Source organism: Heterodontus francisci, chromosome 11 (genome assembly GCF_036365525.1).
Source record: "Heterodontus francisci isolate sHetFra1 chromosome 11, sHetFra1.hap1, whole genome shotgun sequence".
In the NCBI taxonomy this organism is placed as follows: domain Eukaryota; kingdom Metazoa; phylum Chordata; class Chondrichthyes; order Heterodontiformes; family Heterodontidae; genus Heterodontus; species Heterodontus francisci.
Window position 1 is genome coordinate 95,231,768 of NC_090381.1, and position 21,889 is coordinate 95,253,656.

General features: G+C 44.7%; 1 protein-coding gene across 9 annotated transcripts in view; it reads right to left on the bottom strand.

The window, feature by feature from the left end:
• The window catches only part of LOC137375400 (transcription factor Dp-2-like), a 223,856-nt gene that overhangs the window by 59,624 nt on the left and 142,343 nt on the right, over positions 1–21,889 (bottom strand). For all 9 annotated transcript variants that reach the window (XM_068042569.1, XM_068042567.1, XM_068042565.1 and 6 more), the window contains one exon: positions 9,878–9,999. In XM_068042569.1, the coding sequence (XP_067898670.1) occupies positions 9,878–9,999 (122 nt within the window). The remainder of the gene's footprint in view (positions 1–9,877; positions 10,000–21,889) is intronic.

Genomic DNA, 21,889 nt, shown 5'->3' on the forward strand with positions numbered 1-21,889 from the left:
GAGGACGTCGGCCCACCACCCAGAGCTGCCGACCCAATCAAAGGGCTGGCCACACTGCAGCCTCGGAAGTGCCACTGCTGAGGCTGCATGAAGGAGAAGGCGCCTCCATGCTGAGGCGCCCTTGAAGATGTAAGTTTTTTTCTTACTGTGCTGGGGCCAGACTGGCAGGCCCCCGCGATGTGGGGCGGGGGGCACCTTCCAGCAGAAGTGCTGCAGCCACAGGGATGGCCATTACCATTGGAGGGCTCCCCTCTGTGGGCCATGGAGTGGCCATAAAGGATTTACCTGGTGGTCACCCCACTCGGCAGCAGACCCTCCCAATGGAGGCAAAATTCCGACGTGGTGGGAGGTTGCCCTTAATTAGTACAATTGGTATCCAGTGGGCAGACATGCCACTGAGGTTCCCGCCGCTGGTAGCATGCCGTGGCAGCAGGAAAACATAGGGCTTACCTCTTAATGCCTTCCGCCACCGTTTTAACAGCCCTTCCATTTCCCTGCCCGTCTCCAAAGAGATGGTAAAATCCCGCCCCAGGTTTCTGATAATAGCAGCAATGCCCATGTCTAACCCATGGGATGGTTGAAAGGGAAGTTACTGTCTTGCACTCGTTTTGGTTTTATAGCACATAGATATAAATCAGTGATGCACTGTCCACCCCCACCCAGACAGCTGTGCACCCCTGGGCTGAGACATTTTGCGATTCATTTCTTTGATATCCTTTCTGCTGCAGGCCGCTAGGGAATTATATCTTTCACCCTATGTACTCGATTGTTGTTCACATCTTGGAATTGCATCTTGAAAAATGGCATAGTACAGTTGCTGCCAAAACCACAACAGCTGTGCAATTTAGAATGGTTCCAAAAGTTATCCCAGAGTGCAGACAACATGCTGATCTGTTGGGACTGCACTCTAGGACTGTGTTTATGGCTAATTGGGAACCCAGAATTCTACAACACAAGCCATTCGGCCTAACAGGCCTATGTCAGCATTTGTACTCCACATGAGCCTCCTCCCATAAGAATATAAGAAATAGGAGCAGGAATCGGTCAATTGGCCGTTTGAGCCTGCTCCGCCATTCAATAAGATCATGGCTGACCTTGTACCTCAACTTCACTTTCCTACCCTATTCCCATATCAGTTGATTCCCTTAGTGTCCAAAAATCTGTCAATCTCATTCTTGAATATAACCAACAATTAAGCACTCACAGCTCACTGTGGTAGAGAATTCAAAAGATTCATCACCCAATGTGTTCAGAAATTTCCCGACTTCTCAGTCCCAAATGGTCGATCCCTTACCCTGAGATTATGCCCCCTAATTCTAGACCCTCCGTCCAGGGAAAACAGCCTCTTAGCAGTTACCCTGTCAAGCCCTCGAAGAATTTTATAGGTTTCAGTGAGATCACCTCTCGTTCTTCTAATCTCCAGAGTATTGGTCTAGTCTAGTCAATCTCTCCTCAAAGGACAGCCCTCTCATCCCAGGCATTATTTTATTGATCAGTCTCCCAACTTACTTCATCTGACTTTATCAACATATCTTAGCAAAATTGCATTTTTGATCAGTAAATACAAAAAGAAATTAGTTGTTGAGCGCCTGATTTCAATACTCATATCCACATGGCATCCACATGCAAACTTTAACTGTCTGGTGCATTTCTTGGTAAAGTGGTAAGACAAAAAGCACAGTGTGCAAGTGTGTTTTGATCATTGTGAGTGTTTTATTTCCTTGGCTGCTGAAAGGTGGTAGATGCTCATTTTGTAAATATATATGTGTGAACTACATTAACCTGGGTGCTTAATATTCAAGGATACAAAGTGTTCAGAAAAGATAGGGAAGGAAAAAAGGGAGGTGGGATGGCAGCACTGATTAAGAAAGACATTGTAGTGTTGGAAAGGGAGGTTGTCCTTGAGGGGGCAGAATCCATGTGGTTAAAGTTAAGAAGCAAAAAAGGTGATAATCATACTACGGTAGGTATTCTGTAGACCTCCAAATAGTGAGAGATAGAGGAACAAATCTGCATAAAATCACAGAGATGTGTAAGAACTATAGAGTGGTGAGATTGGGGGACTTTAATTACCCAAATATTGATTGGGATAATATTAGAGTAAAAGGAAAGGAGGGGTAGAAATTTCGGAAATGTGTTCAGGAGAATTTCCTTGATCAGTATGTTCTCGGTCCAACTAGGAAGGAGGCATTGCTGGATCTGGTGTTGGGGAATGAGGTGGGCCAAACGGACCAAGTGTCTGTGGGGGAACAGTTGGGTAAGAGTGATCATTGTATCATAAAGTTCAGATTAGTAGTGGAGAAGAGAAAGGAATAGTCTAAAGCAGAACTTCAAAATTGGAAGAGGGCTAACTTCCATGGGATGAGAGGGGATCTAATCAGGGTTAAATGGAACCAAAGATTGGCAGGAAAAACTGTAACAGCAATGTGAACAAAATAAGAAATAGAAGCAGCAGTAGGTGATTCAGTCCCTCGAGCCTGCTCCGCCATTCAACTAGATCATGTCTGATCTTCTACCTCAACACCATTTTCTCACACTATCCTCATAACCCCGGATATCTTTAATATCTAGAAATCTATCAATCTCTGGTTTGAATATACTCGATGACTGAACCTCCACAGCCCTCTGGGGTAGAGAATTCTAAAGATTCACCACCCTCTGAGTGAAGAAATTCCTCCTCATCTCAGTCCTAAATTGCCTACCTCTTATTCTGAGACGGAGTCTCCTGCTTCTAGACCTCCAGCCAGTGGAAATATCCTTCCTGCATCTAACCTGTAAGAATTTTGTAAACTTCAATGAGATTTCCTCTTATTCTTCTAAACTCTAGAGAATACAGGCGCAGTCTCCTCAATCTCTCCTCATTGAACAATCCCGCCATCCCACAGGTCAGTCTGGTGAACCTTCGTTGTACTCCTTCTATGGCAAGTATATCCTCCTTTAGGTAAGAAGGCCAAAACTATACACAATACTCCAGGTGCGGTCTCACCAAGCAAGGCTCTACATAATTGCAGTAAGACCTCTTTACTCCTTTACCCAAATCCTCTTGCAATAAAGGCCAACATACCATTTGCCTTCCTAATTGCTTGCTGCACCTGCATGTTAGCTTTCAGTGACTTATGAACAAGGATGCCCAAGTCCCTTTGGACATCAACACTTCTCAATCTCCCCCCATTTAAGAAATACTCTGCATTTCTGTTTTTCCCACTAAAGTGGATAATCTCACGTTTTTCCACATTATATTCCATCTGCCACGTTCTTGCCCACTCACTTAGCCAGTCTAAGTCCCGTTGAAGCCTCTTTGCATCCTCCTCACAACTTACATTCCCATCTACTTTTGTGTCATCAGTAAATCTGGAAATATTACATTTGGTCCCCACATCCAAATCATTCATATAAATTGTGAATAGCTGGGGCTCAAGCACTGATATTTGCAGTACCCCACTAGTCACAGCCTGCCAACCTGACAATGACCAATTTATTCCGACTCTCTGTTTTCTGTCTCTTAACCAATGCTCAATCCATGCCAGTATATTACCCCCAAACCCATGTGCTCTACTTTTTCTTACTAACCTCCTGTGTGGGTCCTATCGAAAGCCTTCTGAAAATCCAAATACAGCACATCCACTGGTTCCCCCATATCTATTCTGCTAGTTACATCCTTTAAAAACTCTAACAGATTTGTCAAACTTGATTTTCCTTTCATAAATCACAATCTATATAAATGATTTTGATGTGGGGACAAAATGTAATATTTCCAAATTTGCTGATAACACAAAACTAGGTGGGAATGTAAGTTGTGAGGAGGATGCAAGGAGGCTTCAGGGGACCTGGACAGGCTAAGTGAATGGGCAAGAACATGGCAGATGGAATATGATGTGAAAAAGTGTGAAGTTATCCATTTTGGTAGAAAAAACAGAAAGACAGAGTATTTCTTAAATGGTGAGAGATTGGGAAGTGTTGATGTCCAAAGGGAACTGGGTATCCTTGTTCATTAGTCATTAAAAGCTAGCTTGCAGGTGCAGCAAGCAATTAGGAAGGCAAATGGTATGTTGGCTTTCATCGTAAGGGGATTCGAGTTCAGGAGTAAAAATGTCTGGCTGCAATTGTATAGAACCTTGGTGAGACTGCATCTAGAATACTGTGTACAGTTTTGGTCTCCTCATTAATGAAGGATTGACTTGCCATTGAGGGAGTGCAACGGAGATTTACCAGACTAATCCCTAGGATGGCAGGATTGTCTTATGAGGAGTGAGGGAGGAAACTTGGTCTGTATTCTCTAGAATTTCAAAGAATGAGAGGTGATCTCATTGAAACTTACAAAATTCTTACAGGGTATGACAGGGTGGATGTAGATACAATGTTTCCCCTGGCTGGTGAGTCTAGAACCAGGGGACATAGTCTCAGAATAAGGAGTAGGCCATTTAAGACTGAGCTGAGAAGGAATTTTTTTACTCAGAGGGTGGTGAATCTTTGAAATTCTCCACCTCAGAGGGCTGTGGAAGCTCTATCATTGAGCATGTTCAAGACAGAAATCAAGAGATTTCTGGATACTAATGACATCAAGGGATATGGGGGTAGCACGAGAAAGTGGCGTTAATTTATTTATTTATTTATTAAGGTAGATGATCAGTTAAAATGATTGTTATGACCGAGGTGGGAGAAATGCACTGTTTATTCTAGTTCCACTTCTCCACAGGTCACAACATATATTTAAATGTTTACCCAGTTGCTGATGCGGTCAATCATCAACTCTATTTTTATCCCAGAATAAAATACAACAACCGGGTTTCTTTAATAAACAACAAAATTATCCATTTATTATCAAAACAAGACATCCTTTAAGGAAGCAAAGCATTAACACACAGATTGAAATATGAAAGTTCCCTTTTTAAATTCTCCACACACAAACTCACACTGAAAATAAATACAGAAATCCTCTCTCTGCAGAGGTTTGTTGCAAAAAAAAGACAACAAAGAATACTTTGGTGAAATACTTGCTAATGCTTGAAGAAAAAAAAGATATGGAAAGATGTTTGGTTGTCCCTTTTGGTCTGGCGTCCCAAATATGCATGGATGGCTGTCACTGGAATCTTCCTAGAACAGTTCTTTTCAGGTGATGTTGAGGATCAGTTTGGCAGGCTTTCCAGGAGAAACGTGGCAACAGAGATTTCTGGCAGGCCATTCAGGAGGAATGCAGCATCAAGGGTTTCAGTTATCACACTGAATACACAGTGTTTATCACAGAGATGGAAAAGCTGGCAGGTATGTCAGAGATGGAAAAGGCTGAGCTGGGGTTTTGTCCTTGGCAGGTTGATTTTCAAACTCTTTTGAAAACATTGTCCACACCCCAACTCGCTATCCAAAGCAAAATCAAAAACAATATCTCACGAGTCAAGCCTCTTGATCCCCATAAATCTTGATCTGTCACTTCTCTGTAAACATCTTCCCCAGGTCAAAAAGCCCCTGCTGGGTACTTATCTGAAGACAATGACTTTTAATAAATGTTGCTTATTTATCTTAGCAAGTGATGTCCAGTAAGGGTTGTTTACAAACAAAGTTCAAAAGACCTTCCGATGACCTCTTTTTAAAAAAAAAACCAAGTCCAGCATCTATGGAATCTTCAACCTTCAATGAATCCCATCTTCACAATTTAAACATTAATTCCTTAAAACATATATTTAACAAAAAATATAGAAGCACTTTCGTAACATGATCTAACTGAATGGTGGAGTAGGCTTGACAAGCTGAATGGCCTACTCCTGCTCCTAGGTTCCTAAATCCATGTTGACTCCACCCAATTTTCTAAGCGTCCAGTTATCACATCCTTTATAATGTATTCTAGCATTTTCCCTACTACTGATGTCAGGCTAACAGGTCTGCAGTTCCCCGTTTTCTCTGTCCCTCCTTTCTTAAAGAGTGGGGTGACATTTGCTACCTTCCAATCTGCAGGAACCATTCCAGAATCTATAGAATTTTGGAAAATGATCACCAATGCATCCACTATCTCTACAGCCACCTCTTTCAACACTCTGGGATGTAGATCATCAGGTTCAGGGGATTTATCAACTTTCAGTCCTATTAATTTCTCCAGAACTACTTTTTTTTTTTACTAACACTAATTTCTTTCAGTTCCTCATTCTCACTAGTCCCTCAGTTCTCTAGTCTTCCTTGGAAGTTTTTTGTATCTTCCTCCGTGAAGAGAAACAAAGTATTTGTTTAGTTTCTTTGCCATTTCGTTATTCCCCATTATAAATTCTCCTGTCTCCGCCTGTAGTGGGCCCACATTTGTCTTTGCTAATCTTTTCCTTTTTACATACCTATAGAAGCTTTTCCTTCGACAGCACCTTCCAAACCCGCGACCTCTACCATCTAGAAGGACAGGGGCAGCAGATGCATGGGAACACCACCACCTGCAAGTTCCCCTTCAAGCCACCCACCATCATGAATGGAACTATAGCGCCGTTCCTTCACCGTCGCTGGGCCAAAATCCTGGAACTCCCTACCTAACAGCACTGTTGGTGTATCTACATTCCAAGGACTGCAGTGGTTCAAGAAGACGGCTCACCACCACCTTCTCAAGGGCAATTAGGGATAGGCAATAAATGCTGGCCTAGCCATCGACACCCACATCCCACAAACAAATAAAAAAAAACACTGTTCTAGAAAACCATCTTGTATATGTCCCAGGAATTCATCCTCCACAGCATTAGCTCGAGTTAGGTTTACCCAGGTTATATGTAGAATTAAGTCCCCATGATTACTGTATTACCCTTGTTACATGCACGCACCTTGTATTTCCTGATTTATATCGTACCCTACATTACCGCTACTGTTTGGAGCTCTTTGAGGAAGAGGTGTTTCAGGTACAGGCTAGGTTTATTCCAACAAGGGCAAAAGGTAAGCGAACCAAAGACAGGGAATATGATGAAACAAAAAAAGGGAGTGCATGCTGCATGTCAGGTGAATTCTTCAAGCGAGAACCAGGCCAAATACAATAATTTGATAGGGGAAGTGAAGAGGAAAATAAGACTGGCAAAGAGAGAATATGAGAATAGAACAGCAGATAATGTAAAAGGGAACCTAAAAATCTTCTACCAACATGTAAATAGCAAGCCTATTAGGGACCAAGAGGCTGATATATGCTTAAAGGCACAGGGCAAGGCTAGTATGCTAAATGAGTATTTTGTATCGGTGTTCACAAAGGAAGAGGATGGTGACAAAATATCAGTAGAAGTGGAGATGGTAGGGGTAATGGATCAGATGAAAATTGATAGGCAGGATGTACTGGAAAGGCTGGCTATGCTTAGAATGGGTAAGTCACCTGTTCCGGATAGCTTGCCTCCCAGGTTGCTAAGGGAAGTGGGAGTGGAGATATTGGAAGGGCTTGCCATAATCTTCCCTAGATATGGGGGAGGTGTTAGAGGATTGGAGAGTGACAAATGTGACACCTTTATTCAAGAAAGTGTGCAAGGACATTCCTGGTAATTACAGGTCAGTCAGTTTAATGTTAGTGAAGGGTAAGGTTTTAGAAACAATAATCAGGAAAAAAAAATCAACAAGTGCTTGAAGAGTTTTCAATTAGTTAGGGCGAGCCAGCACAGATTTGTACAAGTTAGCTCGTACTTGACTAATCTAATTCACTTTTTTGATGAAGTAACAGAGAAAGTTGATGAAGGAAAAGCAATGGATGTTGTCTATAGGATTTTAAGAAAACCTTTGACAAAGTACCACATAAGATGGTTAACAAAATGGAGGCTCATGGAATAGGAGGGTCAGTGTCAGCTTGGATAAAAAATTGGATGAAGGTCAGAAAACAGTAAATGGCTGTTTTTCATTCTGCAGGATGGTAGTCAGTGGTGTTTCCCAAGGTTCAGTGCTAGGACCACTGCTTTTTTTGATGTAAGTAAGTTACTTGAATATTGGAATACAGAGTAAAATTCCAAAATTTGCCAATGATACCAATCAACTGAAACAGGACATAAGATAGGCTAGCTGCATGGGCAGGCACGTGACAGATGGAATTTAATACAGAGAAATGTGAAGTGATGCACTTTGGCAAAAGGGATTGGGAAAGGCAATACAGACTAAAAGTTACAGTTCTAAAGAGTGCAAACAGACAGAGGAACCTGGGATTCATGTGCATAAATCTTTGAAGGTGGCATGAAATATTGAGAGTAGTTAGCAAAGCATATGGGATCCTGAGAGCTTCATAAATAGGTGTACTGAACACAAAAGCAGGGAAGTTGCACTGAACCTTTATAAAGCTCTGGTTAGGTCACAACTAGAATACTGCATCCAGTTCTGGTCATCACACTTTAGGAAGGATGAGAGAGTCCATGAGACGGTGCAGAGGAGATAGACTAGAGTGGTTGCAGGGATGAGGGATTTTAGCTACAAGGTTAGGTTGGAGACGCTGGCCTTGTTAGCCTTGGAGCAAAGGAGATTGAGGGGGGGATTTGATAGAGGTGTACAAGATTATGACAGGTTTGGATAGGGTATACAAAGGAAAGCTGTTCCCAGTAGCTAATGGTACGAGGACTAGGAGACAGCGATTTAAGGTTTTGGGCAGGAAATGCGGGAGGGGATGTGAGGAAGAACGTTTTTACGTAGTGAGTGGCAATGACCTGGAACTCGTTACCTTTGAGGGTGGTGGAAGCGGAGATGAAGAATAATTTCAAAATGAAATTGGATGAGCACTTGAGGGAAATAAACCTACAGGGCTATGGGGATAGAGCCAAGGAATGGAACTGATTGGATTGCTTAATAGAGAGCCGGTATGGACTTGATGGATTGAATGGCCTCCTTCTGTGCCATTATAATCTGCATTACATGAGGTATTTTCTTCTAAAAATAATGCAAGTAGCTAAAACTGCATCACTGCCCTCACTCGTTTAGAGGAGTGGGGGAGGTGGTGGCATAGTGGTAATGTCACTGGACTAGTAATCTAGAGTCCTTGGCTAATGCTCTGGGGACACGGGTTCAAACCCCAGCATGGCATGGTGAAATCTGAATTCAATTAATAAATCTGAATTAAAATCTAGTCTAATGGTGACCATGAAACCATTGTCAATTTTGTAAAAACCCATCTGCTTCACTAATGTCCTTTAGGGAAGGAAATCTGCTGTCCTTACCTGGTCTGGCTTACATGTGACTCCAGACCCACAGTAATGTGGTTGACTCTTAACTGCCCTAGCAAGACACTCAGTTGTCAAGAGCAATTAGGGATGGGCAATAAATGCTGGACTTGCTAGTGACGCCCACATTCTTTGAAAGAATAAAAAAAAAACTTGTGGCTAATCATCAATTTCTGTTGAACAACATGGTTCTGAGGCATTTGCTTTCAGTGGACACTGGGCTGGGAGTGGTGGTACAAGACGGGAGAGAAACAATTCTGTATATAATATACATTATCAATTTTGCAAAACCCGTCAATGGGGCACATTTTAAGTTTGTTAAACTATCATAATAATTAAACAACTTTCCTGAATGATTTCAACCTCAAGATGATGCCAGCGTGCCTGCGGAAGGTAAATGAACTGCAGGCAGTTACATGCCCCTCCATCCAATACATTCCTCTCTGACCAGCAGCACAGCTATCCTCATATCCAGCACCTCCTCAAGCAATAGCGCTCTCAGTTTAACGTCAGTGTAATTTGGCCAAGCAAATTAAAGACCAATTTGCCATCTTAAATCGTATAATAGGACAAAGATCTTTCACATACAACAATTAAGTTCACAATATCTGCCACAAATCATCTTCAGATCGTAACCTATTTGTTAGAAAGAGGTTTGGCTATATATTTAATTCCCGGCAGACGCACTTGCAGTTTCGTTTCTTGAATAGAAATGTAGTTTTCACGAAAAAGTGAATGCTTACCCTGTGACCCAGCCAGACGGGTCTGTTATGTGACTCTGAGTAACCATAGTTGGCGTGGGGGTGTATGGACTTCCAATCAGAACACTCCCAGAGTTGCTCAGTCGCTGTGGTGTGCTAATGATCTGTGAATGACAAACGTAAAGGAAAAAGTGTTTCTTACCCGTTAAACAGGTATATAAGGGATTCTGCTATAATAGAAGTATTAACAGCATGTCTTACAGCAAAATGTACTAAGAGCATATCATAGCTTTTATTTTTAAAAAGTACAGTTTCCACTTTTCAGTCCTAAAACCATTGAAGTGCTGGTGTGACAAATGCTGAGGTTGAAATTACAAATACAGGAACAGGAATAGGTCAGTCAGCCTGTTACGCGATTCAAATAGATCATGACTGATCCCCATTTACCTGCTATTGCCCCATGTTCCTTGACACCCTTGCCTAACAAAAAGCTGTCAATCTCAGTCTTGAAAGCTCCAACGGACCCAGCATCCTTTTGGGTAAGAGAGTTTCAGATTTCTACTACCCTTTGTGTGAAGAAGTGCTTCCCAATTTCACCCCTAAATGTCCTATATCTAATTTTATTATAGCTCCTTGTTCTGGATTCCCACACAACAGGAAATAAGATTCTCTTTATAGATTAGATTAGATTAGATTAGAGATACAGCACTGAAACAGGCCCTTCGGCCCACCGAGTCTGTGCCGAACATCAACCACCCATCTATACTAATCCTACACTAATCCCATATTCCTACCAAACATCCCCACCTGTCCCTATACATTTCCATACCACCTACCTATACGAGTGACAATTTATAATGGCCAATTTACCTATCAACCTGCAAGTCTTTTGGCTTGTGGGAGGAAACCGGAGCACCCGGAGAAAACCCACGCAGACACAGGGAGAACTTACAAACTCCACACAGGCAGTACCCGGAATCGAACCCGGGTCCCTGGAGCTGTGAGGCTGCGGTGCTAACCACTGCACCACTGTGCCGCCCATATCTACCCTATTAAATTCTTTTAGCATTTTAAGCACCTTGATTTGATCAACTTCTCAATATTCTATAGCAAGGAAATACAAGCCACAGTTATGAAACCTTTCCTCATAAGTTAGCCCTTTAAGTCCTGGTGGCCACATTTTTTTTGTTTCGTAAATACATTTTTTCTCATTCCAGTAAACAAAGCCATTCCCCCGACCCAGTATAATATAGTTAAACTGCTTTTACAGTGGCACAGTTTTAATTCTCGTAAACCAGGACTCTTGAACTAGCTCTTGATGTTTATGCAGATAAATATAGCTCAGTTACTCGGGCAGCAAACTCAAAGATCCATGAAAAAACTGGGGACATGGAGTACAAATTTAGCGTGCAGACACTGGGGTCTGGGCTCACACGAGACTGCGAAAACTGTGCCATTATATCTGAAGGTATGTTGGTTCTGAATGCAGTTTTGAGCATAAATGGTGAAGTTGCAGATATAGCTAATGTAAAAGATGGACAGTAGAGTCCGGCTCAACTGAGGTTCATGTATGGGTTTAAGGAGAAAGAATTTACACTGTTGCTAATGAGTACTACACTCCTCCACTCAGTGTTGACACATTGTACTCATTAGTGCAGTCTGTTCCCAGTACTGATATTCTTTAATGTGATAAGCAATGACAAAGCACAGCAACCTAGAGTGGTACATGTGAAGTACGTTTAAGTGCTACTACACAGTGTTGTACAGTTGTTGGAAATAGGCTTGCACAGCGAGTTCTTCAATTCAATTGTACCAGCACAGTTTTTTGTGTCAAGCACATAGCACTGAGTAAGAAAGGGAATATTAGACACCTGGTCAACTTGGGCAACATTACAGTGTGTGGCAATGGAAGAATTTAGGAGAGCAAAAATAAAATACTGGCAGTAGTCTCAGATTTAGAAATATCTTTTACTCTCAGCATGCATTCTTTATAAGTATCAATATTGAGCAATTTTGTTTTGGGGGGGGGGGGGGGAAAAAGAGAAGTAACTGCCGCAAAATAAAACATTACTGACTCTCCGTTACTTGTGAGCACTACACTGCATTCTATACTGTGCTTAGAAAGACCATCACCTAGAGACAGTAAAAAGCTACTGCATCAAATTCCTCTGAAATCACTACATGAATGGATTCCTGGCTGCATCATACAATTTTAATATTCAATCAGAACCTGAATCAAATTATTTCACTTATGCGGGAAGCTGAATTATTCAATTCCTATAAAATCTGGTTTACAGCACAAGTCTTCAAAGAAGGAAGGCCATAAACCATTCGAAGGTTTGCATTAAGGTTCTTGCAGGGTTAACAGTAAAAATACTTGTGTTCAGCTGCTCTTGCAGAAGAAATGCCTCTGCTACAGAGGACACGCAACCTGTCATTGCTATGAGCAGTGAATTTTATCAGGTGAGTGACTATTTAATTGTCCCCCAATGGAAAATATGCTGGAAATAGAGGGAATTGGAGCCATGCAAAAAAAAAAATGCAAGCATATTATATAGACTTGCAAGGCTATGGTGATCGAGCAGGGGAATGGAACTGACTGACTAGCTCCGTGGAGAGCCGGCATGGACTCGATGGGCCGAATGGCCTTCTTCGGTGCTGTAAATGCCTCTATCAGAGGAGACGCAAGATCAGAGCAAAGCAGGAGTGCCAGAATGAAATATGTAGCTTAGTGCAACAAACAAAACGTTGAGTCTTAATTACAACCCGGGTACCATCTTCCAAGAAAGCATTTCTTTGTACTTTATGAGTTAAATTTTTGCCATGGGCACGGGAAGCAGGAGCGGGTCTGTTTTTGAGTCAGAAACCCACCTCAGGTGGGAAACTGATTCAAGTTCGGATTTTCACGGGGGGGTGGCGGGTTGCGTGTGAGCCCTTAGTAGATATGGAGACAGGTTTCCTGTCCACTTAGAGCCAGTGGGATCAGGAGCAGAGGCATATCAGATGAAGCGTGGGACTCATTTAGACACCCCATGGCAGCCATCACTGAGGCTGGGAGAGATCTGCGGATTGTGCCAAAGCCTTCCACAGCAGAGGGAAGCGAGATGTCACAGGAGAGCTGAAGGCCTGGCACCCAGAGGGCAAGGCAGCCATCTTCCCCAAGGGTGGCAGGAGAAGGCCACCCTGTTGTGCAGCAGAGGTACCTCTCCGATCAGCAACATCTCCCTCCACATCCATTTCCTCCTCCTCCTCCTCCTCCCTTGATGAGCTGTCTGCTTCCAGGGCCTCACCGACCTCAAGGCCCACACCTCTCTGGAGGGCCATATTATGGAGAATGCAACAGACCATCACTATGTGTGAGACCCTTGCAGGAGGGTACTGGAGGAAACCACCTGACTGGTACAGACACTGGAATGGCATCTTCAGAAGCCTGATGGCCTGCTCAAAGATTGTCCTGCTGAGCAGGTGGTAATGGTTGGATTGCCTATGTGCCTCTGTCTGGGGCTCCTGTAGAGGGGTCAGTAGCCATCTCTTCAAGGGATTTCCCATCCCTAGGATCCAACAATGCACTTGGGGGTTGGAGTGAAGATCTGAGGCAGCCTGGACTGGCGGAGGATGAAGGAGTCATGGCAGGTGCAAGGAAAGCAAGCGCACACATGGAGGAAGCTCTTGTTGTGATTGCAGACCAGTTGGATGTTGAGGGAGTGGAAGCCCTTCCTGTTGATGGATCTCACTGGCCGGTTACTGGGTGCCTTAATGGCCACATGGGTGCAATCGATGAGGCCCTGCACCTGGGGGAATCCTGCAATGGCGGCGAAGTCCAACACCCTCTGTCCTTGAGAGGACGTGTCTGCTGTGAAATGAATGTCGAGCTCTGGCACAGAGGGTATCAGTGACCAGCAAGATACTGTGGTGTGGAGTCATATTTGAGGTACCACTAAGGTCTGCAGCTGATCCTTGGAGGGAGCCAAAAGTGAAGAAGTTCAAGGCCACAAATACTTTGACAGCCACTGGCAGAGAATGGCGATCAGCGCTGCGAGGTCTTCAGTAATGAGGGCACAAATGCCTGTGAACATTTGCCTGGCGAGTTGCAGTCTCCTGCGGCACTGGTTCTCCGTCATCTCCAGGCAGCTCTGTCTTTTGCAGTAGGGCCTGTGTTGAGGATTTGCCCTTTGTTACCTTCCTGCACTTCTTTCTTCTCCTGTGCCCTCCTGCTGCTCAGGGTACTGCCCTTCCTGTGGAGGGCATTGCCCCATATCACCAGTGCGCCCAAAATCTGACAGTCGTGTGCCCCTTGCCAGCTGGAGCCTTCCTTCTGGGCAGTTGTCCTTGGCAGCCTTGCTCTCTGGCCCTGGCAGAGGGCTGCTGAATCTATGCAAAGCCCAGGCGCTGAGTACCCACTCTCCCTGCCACCTGTGCAGCGCCAAAGGCACCCCCTTACCAACTGCCCGGGGGCAAACATGACTGTCTCCTCACTCCTGAACAGTTTCTGAAAGCGTGGGTAAGCTGTGCACCCCCTTTAAAATTTAGAACTTCACTCCCTGAGCTTTTTAACAAGTTGAATTGGACTTAATTGGGAGGAGAGCGAGATTCCTGTCCCACCATCAGGATAGCTTTTCAAAAAGTACTATTGAGCCTGCTCTCCCTTAAAGAATTCTCAATCCTGTGCCAATATCAATTTCAGTACTAGCTTCAAATTAAAAATATGCATTTACTGATTAAATAAATATTAAACAACGGGGCAGTGAGAGTTTGAGGAGCAAGGGTCATAGTTAAAACACAGAACCTCACAAGTAATAATCTCTGGATTGTTACCTGAGCGATGTGCAAATTGGCATAGGGACAAACAGATTTAAAGGTTAAGTGTGTGACTGAAAGCATGATGTGGAAGGCAGGGGCTTTGATTCATGGGGCACTGGGGCAAGAGGGAGCTGTTCAGTTGGGATCAGCTCCACTTAAACCAAGTTGGGAAAAGGCGAATCGAATAACTAAAGCAGCAGATAGGGCTTTAAACTTAATTTGAGCATTGTAGATCAGGGACAGAGAGCTTAACCAAGGTACCAGGGCATTAGTGACTGACATGACATCAGGGAAAATACAAAAAAATTAAAGCTAAAGGCATTACATAGGAGATCTGTGCCTGGGTCTCAGCTATTTACAATCTATATCAATGACTTAGATGAGGGGACAGTGTGTAATGTATCCATGTTTACTGATGATACAAAGTTAGGTGGGAAAGTAAGCTGTGAAGAGTATAGGAAAAGGAGTAGGCCATTTAGCCCCTCGAGTCTGTTTCGCCCATTCAATGAGATCATGGCTGATCTGTAACCTAACTCCATATACCTGCCTTTACCTTTACCTTTAATACAAAAATCTATCAATCTCAGATTTACAATTTACAATTGATTTAGCAGCAATTGCTGTTTGCAGAAGAGACTTCCAATTTCTGCCACCCTTTGTGTTTTTTTTCTTGGTTTATAGAATGTGGGGGTCGCTGGCAAGGCCAACATTGCCCATCCCCAATTGTCCTTGACAATTGAGTGGCCATTTCAGAGGGCAGTTAAGAGTCAACCACATTGCTGCGGGTCTGGAGTAACATGTAGGCATAGAGTGCAGGAGAGGATCAACGAGAGCTCTGGAGAGGAAGCACACGAGAGGTGGAGGGCGCAGGGCAGGGGCAGTCAGAATGGCTCCCGGAGCTGTAGGCAGTGAAGAGCTGGAGGCAGAGCGATGGGAATGCTGCTTCCCAGAGGCAGAGATAGCGGCAGAGCGAGCAGCTGGCAATTGCTGGTGTGTGATGACGGCACCAAGTGCATTCGCAAACCAGTACTGGCACTGGTTGATGGGCGCACACCAATGCGTCAGCGGTGGGAGAAACTGCATATAGGCCGGCGGACGACATGCGAGTCGAGGGCGCGTATGCAAAGATGCCTGTCTGATCAGCGTCAGCAATAACAGTAAGCTGGAAAAGAAGGATGAAATGGTAAAGGGAAGCAATAGTCTTTGAAAGGGGATGAGAATGCTGGACAGATGAGATCATGCATTAGCAGTATGAGTGAATCCAATCAAGGTCATGTCTTCATTGGAACTGTTCTAACTCTCCACTTGCCTGGATGGGTGCAGCTCCAACCACACTTGAGCAGCTCGACCCCATACAGGACAAAGCAGCCCACTTGATTGGCACCCCATCCACTATCTTTGGCAGGAAGAATAGAAAGGCTGTATAGTATTTAAATGGAGAGAGATTGCAGAACTCAGTGGTACAGACGGATCAGGGTGTCCTGGTACATGAATCACAAAAGGTTAGTATGCAGGTACAAGTGATTAGGAAGACAAATGGAATGTTGGTGTTTACTGCAAGTGGAATCGAGTGTAAAAGTAGGGAAGTGTTACTGCAACTGTACAGGACCTTGGGGAGTACTGCGTACAACTTTTTTTTTTAAGAACATTACAGCGCAGTACAGGCCCTTCGGCCCTCGATATTGCGCCGACCTGTGAAACCATCTGACCTACACTATTCCATTTTCATCCATATGTCTATCCAATGACCACTTAAATGCCCTTAAAGTTGGCGAGTCTACTACTGTTGCAGGCAGGGCGTTCCACGCCCCTACTACTCTCTGCGTAAAGAAACTACCTCTGACATCTGTCCTATATCTTTCACCCCTCAACTTAAAGCTATGTCCCCTCGTGTTTGCCATCCCCATCCGAGGAAAAAGACTCTCACTATCCACCCTATCCAACCCTCTGATTATCTTATATTTCTCTATTAAGTCACCTCTCCTCCTCCTCCTCTCCAACGAAAACAACCTCAAGTCCCTCAGCCTTTCCTCGTAAGACCTTCCCTCCATACCAGGCAACATCCCAGTGAATCTCCTCTGCACCCTTTCCATAGCTTCTACATCCTTCCTATAATGCGGTGACCAGAACTGCACGCAATACTCCAGGTTTTTTTTATTTTTTTTTTTTTTTTAGAGATACAGCACTGAAACAGGCCCTTCGGCCCACCGAGTCTGTGCCGAACATCAACCACCCATTTATACTAATCCTACACTAATCCCATATCCCTACCAAACATCCCCACTTGTCCCTATATTTCCCAACCACCTACCTATACTAGTGACAATTTATAATGGCCAATTTACCTATCAACCTGCAAGTCTTTTGGCTTGTGGGAGGAAACCGGAGCACCCGGAGAAAACCCACGCAGACACAGGGAGAACTTGCAAACTCCACACAGGCAGTACCCGGAATCGAACCCGGGTCCCTGGAGCTGTGAGGCTGCGGTGCTAACCACTGCGCCACTGTGCCGCACTGTGCGGTCTCACCAGAGTTTTGTACAGCTGCAGCATGACCTCGTGGCTCCGAAACTCGATCCCCCTACTAATAAAAGCTAACACATCATATGCCTTCTTAACAGCCCTATTAACCTGGGTAGCAACCTTCAAGGATTTATGCACCTGGACACCAAGATCTCTCTGTTCATCTACACTACCAAGAATCTTCCCATTAGCCCAGTACTCTGCATTCCTGTTACTCCTTCCAAAGTGAATCACCTCGCACTTTTCCGCATTAAACTCCATTTGCCATCTCTCAGCCCAGCTCTGCAGCCTATCTATGTCCCTCTGTACCCTACAACATCCTTCGGCACTATCCACAACTCCACCGACCTTAGTGTCATCCGCAAATTTACTAACCCACCCTTCTACACCCTCTTCCAGGTCATTTATAAAAATGACAAACAGCAGTGGCCCCAAAACAGATCCTTGCGGTACACCACTAGTAACTAAACTCCAGGATGAACATTTGCCATCAACCACCACCCTCTGTCTTCTTTCAGCTAGCCAATTTCTGATCCAAAGCTCTAAATCACCTTCAACCCCATACTTCCGTATTTTCTGCAATAGCCTACCATGGGGAACCTTATCAAACGCCTTACTGAAATCCAAATACACCACATCCACTGCTTTACCCTCATCCACCTGTTTGGTCACCTTCTCGAAAAACTCAATAAGGTTTGTGAGGCACAACCTACCCGTCACAAAACCGTGCTGACTATCGCTAATGAACTTATTCTTTTCAAGATGATTATAAATCCTGTCTCTTATAACCTTTTCCAACATTTTACCCACAACCGAAGTAAGGCTCACAGGTCTATAATTACCAGGGCTGTCTCTACTCCCCTTCTTGAACAAGGGGACAACATTTGCTATCCTCCAGTCTTCCGGCACTATTCCTGTCGACAATGACGACATAAAGATCAAGGACAAAGGCTCTGCAATCTCCTCCCTAGCTTCCCAGAGAATCCTAGGATAAATCCCATCTGGCCCAGGGGACTTATCTATTTTCACACTTTCCAAAATTGATAACACCTCCTCCTTGTGAACCTCAATCCCATCTAGCCTAGTAGCCTGAATCTCAGTATTCTCCTCGACAACATTTTCTTTCTCTACTGTAAATACTGACGCAAAATATTCATTTAACACTTCCCCTACCTCCTCTGATTCCACACACAACTTCCCACTCCTATCCTTGATTGGCCCTAATCTAACTCTAGTCATTCTTTTATTCCTGATATACCTATAGAAAGCCTTAGGGTTTTCCCTGATCCTATCCGCCAATGACTTCTCATGTCCTCTCCTTGCTCTTCTTAGCTCTCCCTTTAGATCCTTCCTGGCTAGCTTGTAACTCTCAAGCGCCCTAACTGAGCCTTCACGTCTCATCCTAACATAAGCCTTCTTCTTCCTCTTGACAAGCGCTTCAACTTCTTTCGTAAACCACGGCTCCCTCGCTCGACAACTTCCTCCCTGCCTCACAGGTACATACTTATCAAGGACATGCAGTAGCTGCTCCTTGAATAAGCTCCACATTTCGATTGTTCCCATCCCCTGCAGTTTCCTTCCCCATCCTACGCATCCAAAATCTTGCCTAATCGCATCATAATTTCCTTTCCCCCAGTTATAATTTTCGCCCTGCGGTATATACCTGTCCCTGCCCATCGCTAAGGTAAACCTAACCGAATTGTGATCACTATCACCAAAGTGCTCACCTACATCTAAATCTAACACCTGGCCGGGTTCATTACCCAGTACCAAATCCAATGTGGCATCGCCCCTGGTTGGCCTGTCTACATACTGTGTCAGAAAACCCTCCTGCACACACTGGACAAAAACTGACCCATCTAAAGTACTCGAACTATAGTATTTCCTGTCGATATTTGGAAAGTTAAAGTCCCCCATAACAACTACCCTGTTACTCTCGCCCCTGTCGAGAATCATCTTCGCTATCCTTTCCTCTACATCTCTGGAACTATTTGGAGGTCTATAAAAGACTCCCAACAGGGTGACCTCACCTCTCCTGTTTCTAACCTCGGCCCATACTCCCTCAGTAAACCTCGGCCCATACTCCCTCAGTAGACGAGTCCTCAAATGTCCTTTCTGTCGCTGTAATACTCTCCTTGATTAACAATGCCACACCCCCCCCCCCCCCCCCCCTCTTTTACCATCTTCTCTGTTCTTACTGAAACATCTAAATCCCGGAACCTGCAACATCCATTCCTGCCCCTGCTCTACCCATGTCTCCGAAATGGCCACTACATCGAGATCCCAGGTACCAACCCATGCTGCAAGCTCACCCACCTTATTCCGGATGCTCCTGGCGTTGAAGTAGACACACTTTAAACCAGGTTCTTGCTTGCCAGTGCCCTCTTGCGTCCTTGTAACCTTATCCCTGACCTCACTACTCTCAACATCCTGTCCATTGGCACTACAATTTAGGTTCCCATTCCCCTGCTGAATTAGTTTAAACCCCCCCGAAGAGAACTAGCAAATCTCCCCCCCCAGGATATTGGTACCCCTCTGGTTCAGGTGAAGACCATCCTGTTTGTAGAGGTCCCACCTACCCCAGAAAGAGCCCCAGTTATCCAGGAAACCAAAACCCTCCCTCCTACACCATCCCTGAAGCCACGTGTTCAACTCCTCTCTCTCCCTATTCCTCGCTTCGCTATCACGTGGCACGGGCAACAACCCAGAGATAACAACTCTGTTTGTTCTCGCTCTAAGCTTCCACCCTAGCTCCCTGAATTTCTGTCTTAAATCCCCATCTCTCTTCCTACCTATGTCGTTGGTGCCTATGTGGACCACGACTTGGGGCTGCTCCCCCTCCCCCTTAAGGATCCCAAAAACACGATCTGAGACATCACGAACCCTGGCACCTGGGAGGCAACACACCAACCGTGAGTCTCTCTCGTTCCCACAGAACCTCCTATCTGTTCCCCTAACTATGGAGTCCCCAATGACTAATGCTCTGCTCCTCTTCCCCTTCTGAGCAACAGGGACAGACTCTGTGCCAGATACCTGTACCCCATTGCTTACCCCTGGTAAGTCGTCCCCCGCAACAGTATCCAAAACGGTATACCTGTTGTTGAGGGAAACGGCCACAGGGGATCCCTGCACTGCCTGCTGGTTCCCTCTCCTTCCCCTGATCTCCTTATCTGAAAAAGGATATAATTGCATTAGAAGCAGTTCAGAGAAAGTTCACTCGACTAACTCCGGGAATGAAGGGCTTATCTTATGAAGGTTGAACAGGTTGGGCCTATACCATTGGAGTTTAGAAGAATGAGAGATGCTCTTATTAAAACATATAAGATCCTGAAGGGACTTGATAGAGTGGCTACTGGGAGGATGTTTTCTCATGGGGGAGACTAGAACAAGGGGACACAGTCTAAAAATAAGAGGTGTCCCTTTTAAGACAGAGATGGGGAGAAATCTTTTTTCTCAAAGAGTTGTTAGTCTGTGGAATTCTCTTCCCTCGAAATCAGTGGAGGCTGGGTCATTGAGTTTATTCAAGTTTGAGTTAGATTTTTGATAGACAAGGGAGTCAAGGGTTAGGGGGACAGACAGGAAAGTGGAGTTGAGACCACAATCAGATCAGCCATGATCTTATCGAATGGCACAGCAGGCTTGAAGGGTTGAATGGCCTAATCCTGCTCCTAAGTCCTCGGTTCCTATGTACCTTAAGCATTCACTCCCTCCACCACTGGCACACAGTGGCAACAGTGTGTACCATATACAAGATGCACTACAGCAACTCACCACGCCTCCTTCGACAGCATCTTCCAAACCCACAACCACTACCACCTAGAAGGAAAAGGGCACCAGAGGAACACCACCACCTGCAAATTCCTCTGCACATCATCCTGACTTGGAGTTTTCCTTCACCGTCGCTGGGACAAAAACCTGGAATTCCCTCCCTAACTGCACTGTTGGTGTACCTACATCACATGGACTGCAGCAACTCATGAAGGTGGCTCACCACCACCTTCTCAAGGGCAATTAGGGATGGGCAACAAATGCTGGCCTTGCCATCTGTGATGCTGGGGATTTCAGGAGGAGGCCGAGATGGATCATCAACTCGGTACTTCTGGCTGAAGATTGTTGCAAATGCTTCAGCCTTATCTTTCGCACTGATGTGCTGGACTCCCATCATTGAAGATGGGGATATTTATAGAGCCACTTCCTCCAGTTATTTGGATGTCCTTGTACACAAATCACAGAAAGTTAACATGCAGGTACAACAAGCAATTAGTAAAGGAAATAGTACTTTAGCTTTATTACAAAGGAATTGGAGAATAAGAGTAAGGAAGTCTTGCTCTTGTAGGGCCTTGGAGAGATCACACCTGAAATACTGTGTATAATTTAGCTTTCTTTACCTCAAGGAGGATATACTTGCCCTGGAGGGAGTATGACGAAGGTTCACTATGCTTATTCCCGGCATGAGGGGACTGTCGGTTGACGAGAGAGATTGAGTAGATTAGGCCGATATCCCCTAGTATTTAGAAGAACAAGTGAGTCCCGACAAAGCAGCGGCCCTCTGACGTCATCAGAGCACTCCAAGCTGTACATATGCATAAACGGTCTCCTGCACTCTGAGATGCTGCACATGTGTAGCTTAGGTCTTGCCAGGACTAACTGACGCATGCGCAGAAAATGCTCTGCCCCCCCCAAATCCCGGCTACTCGCTCCTTGCTTCCCCCTGCCCCCTACAACCCCCTGG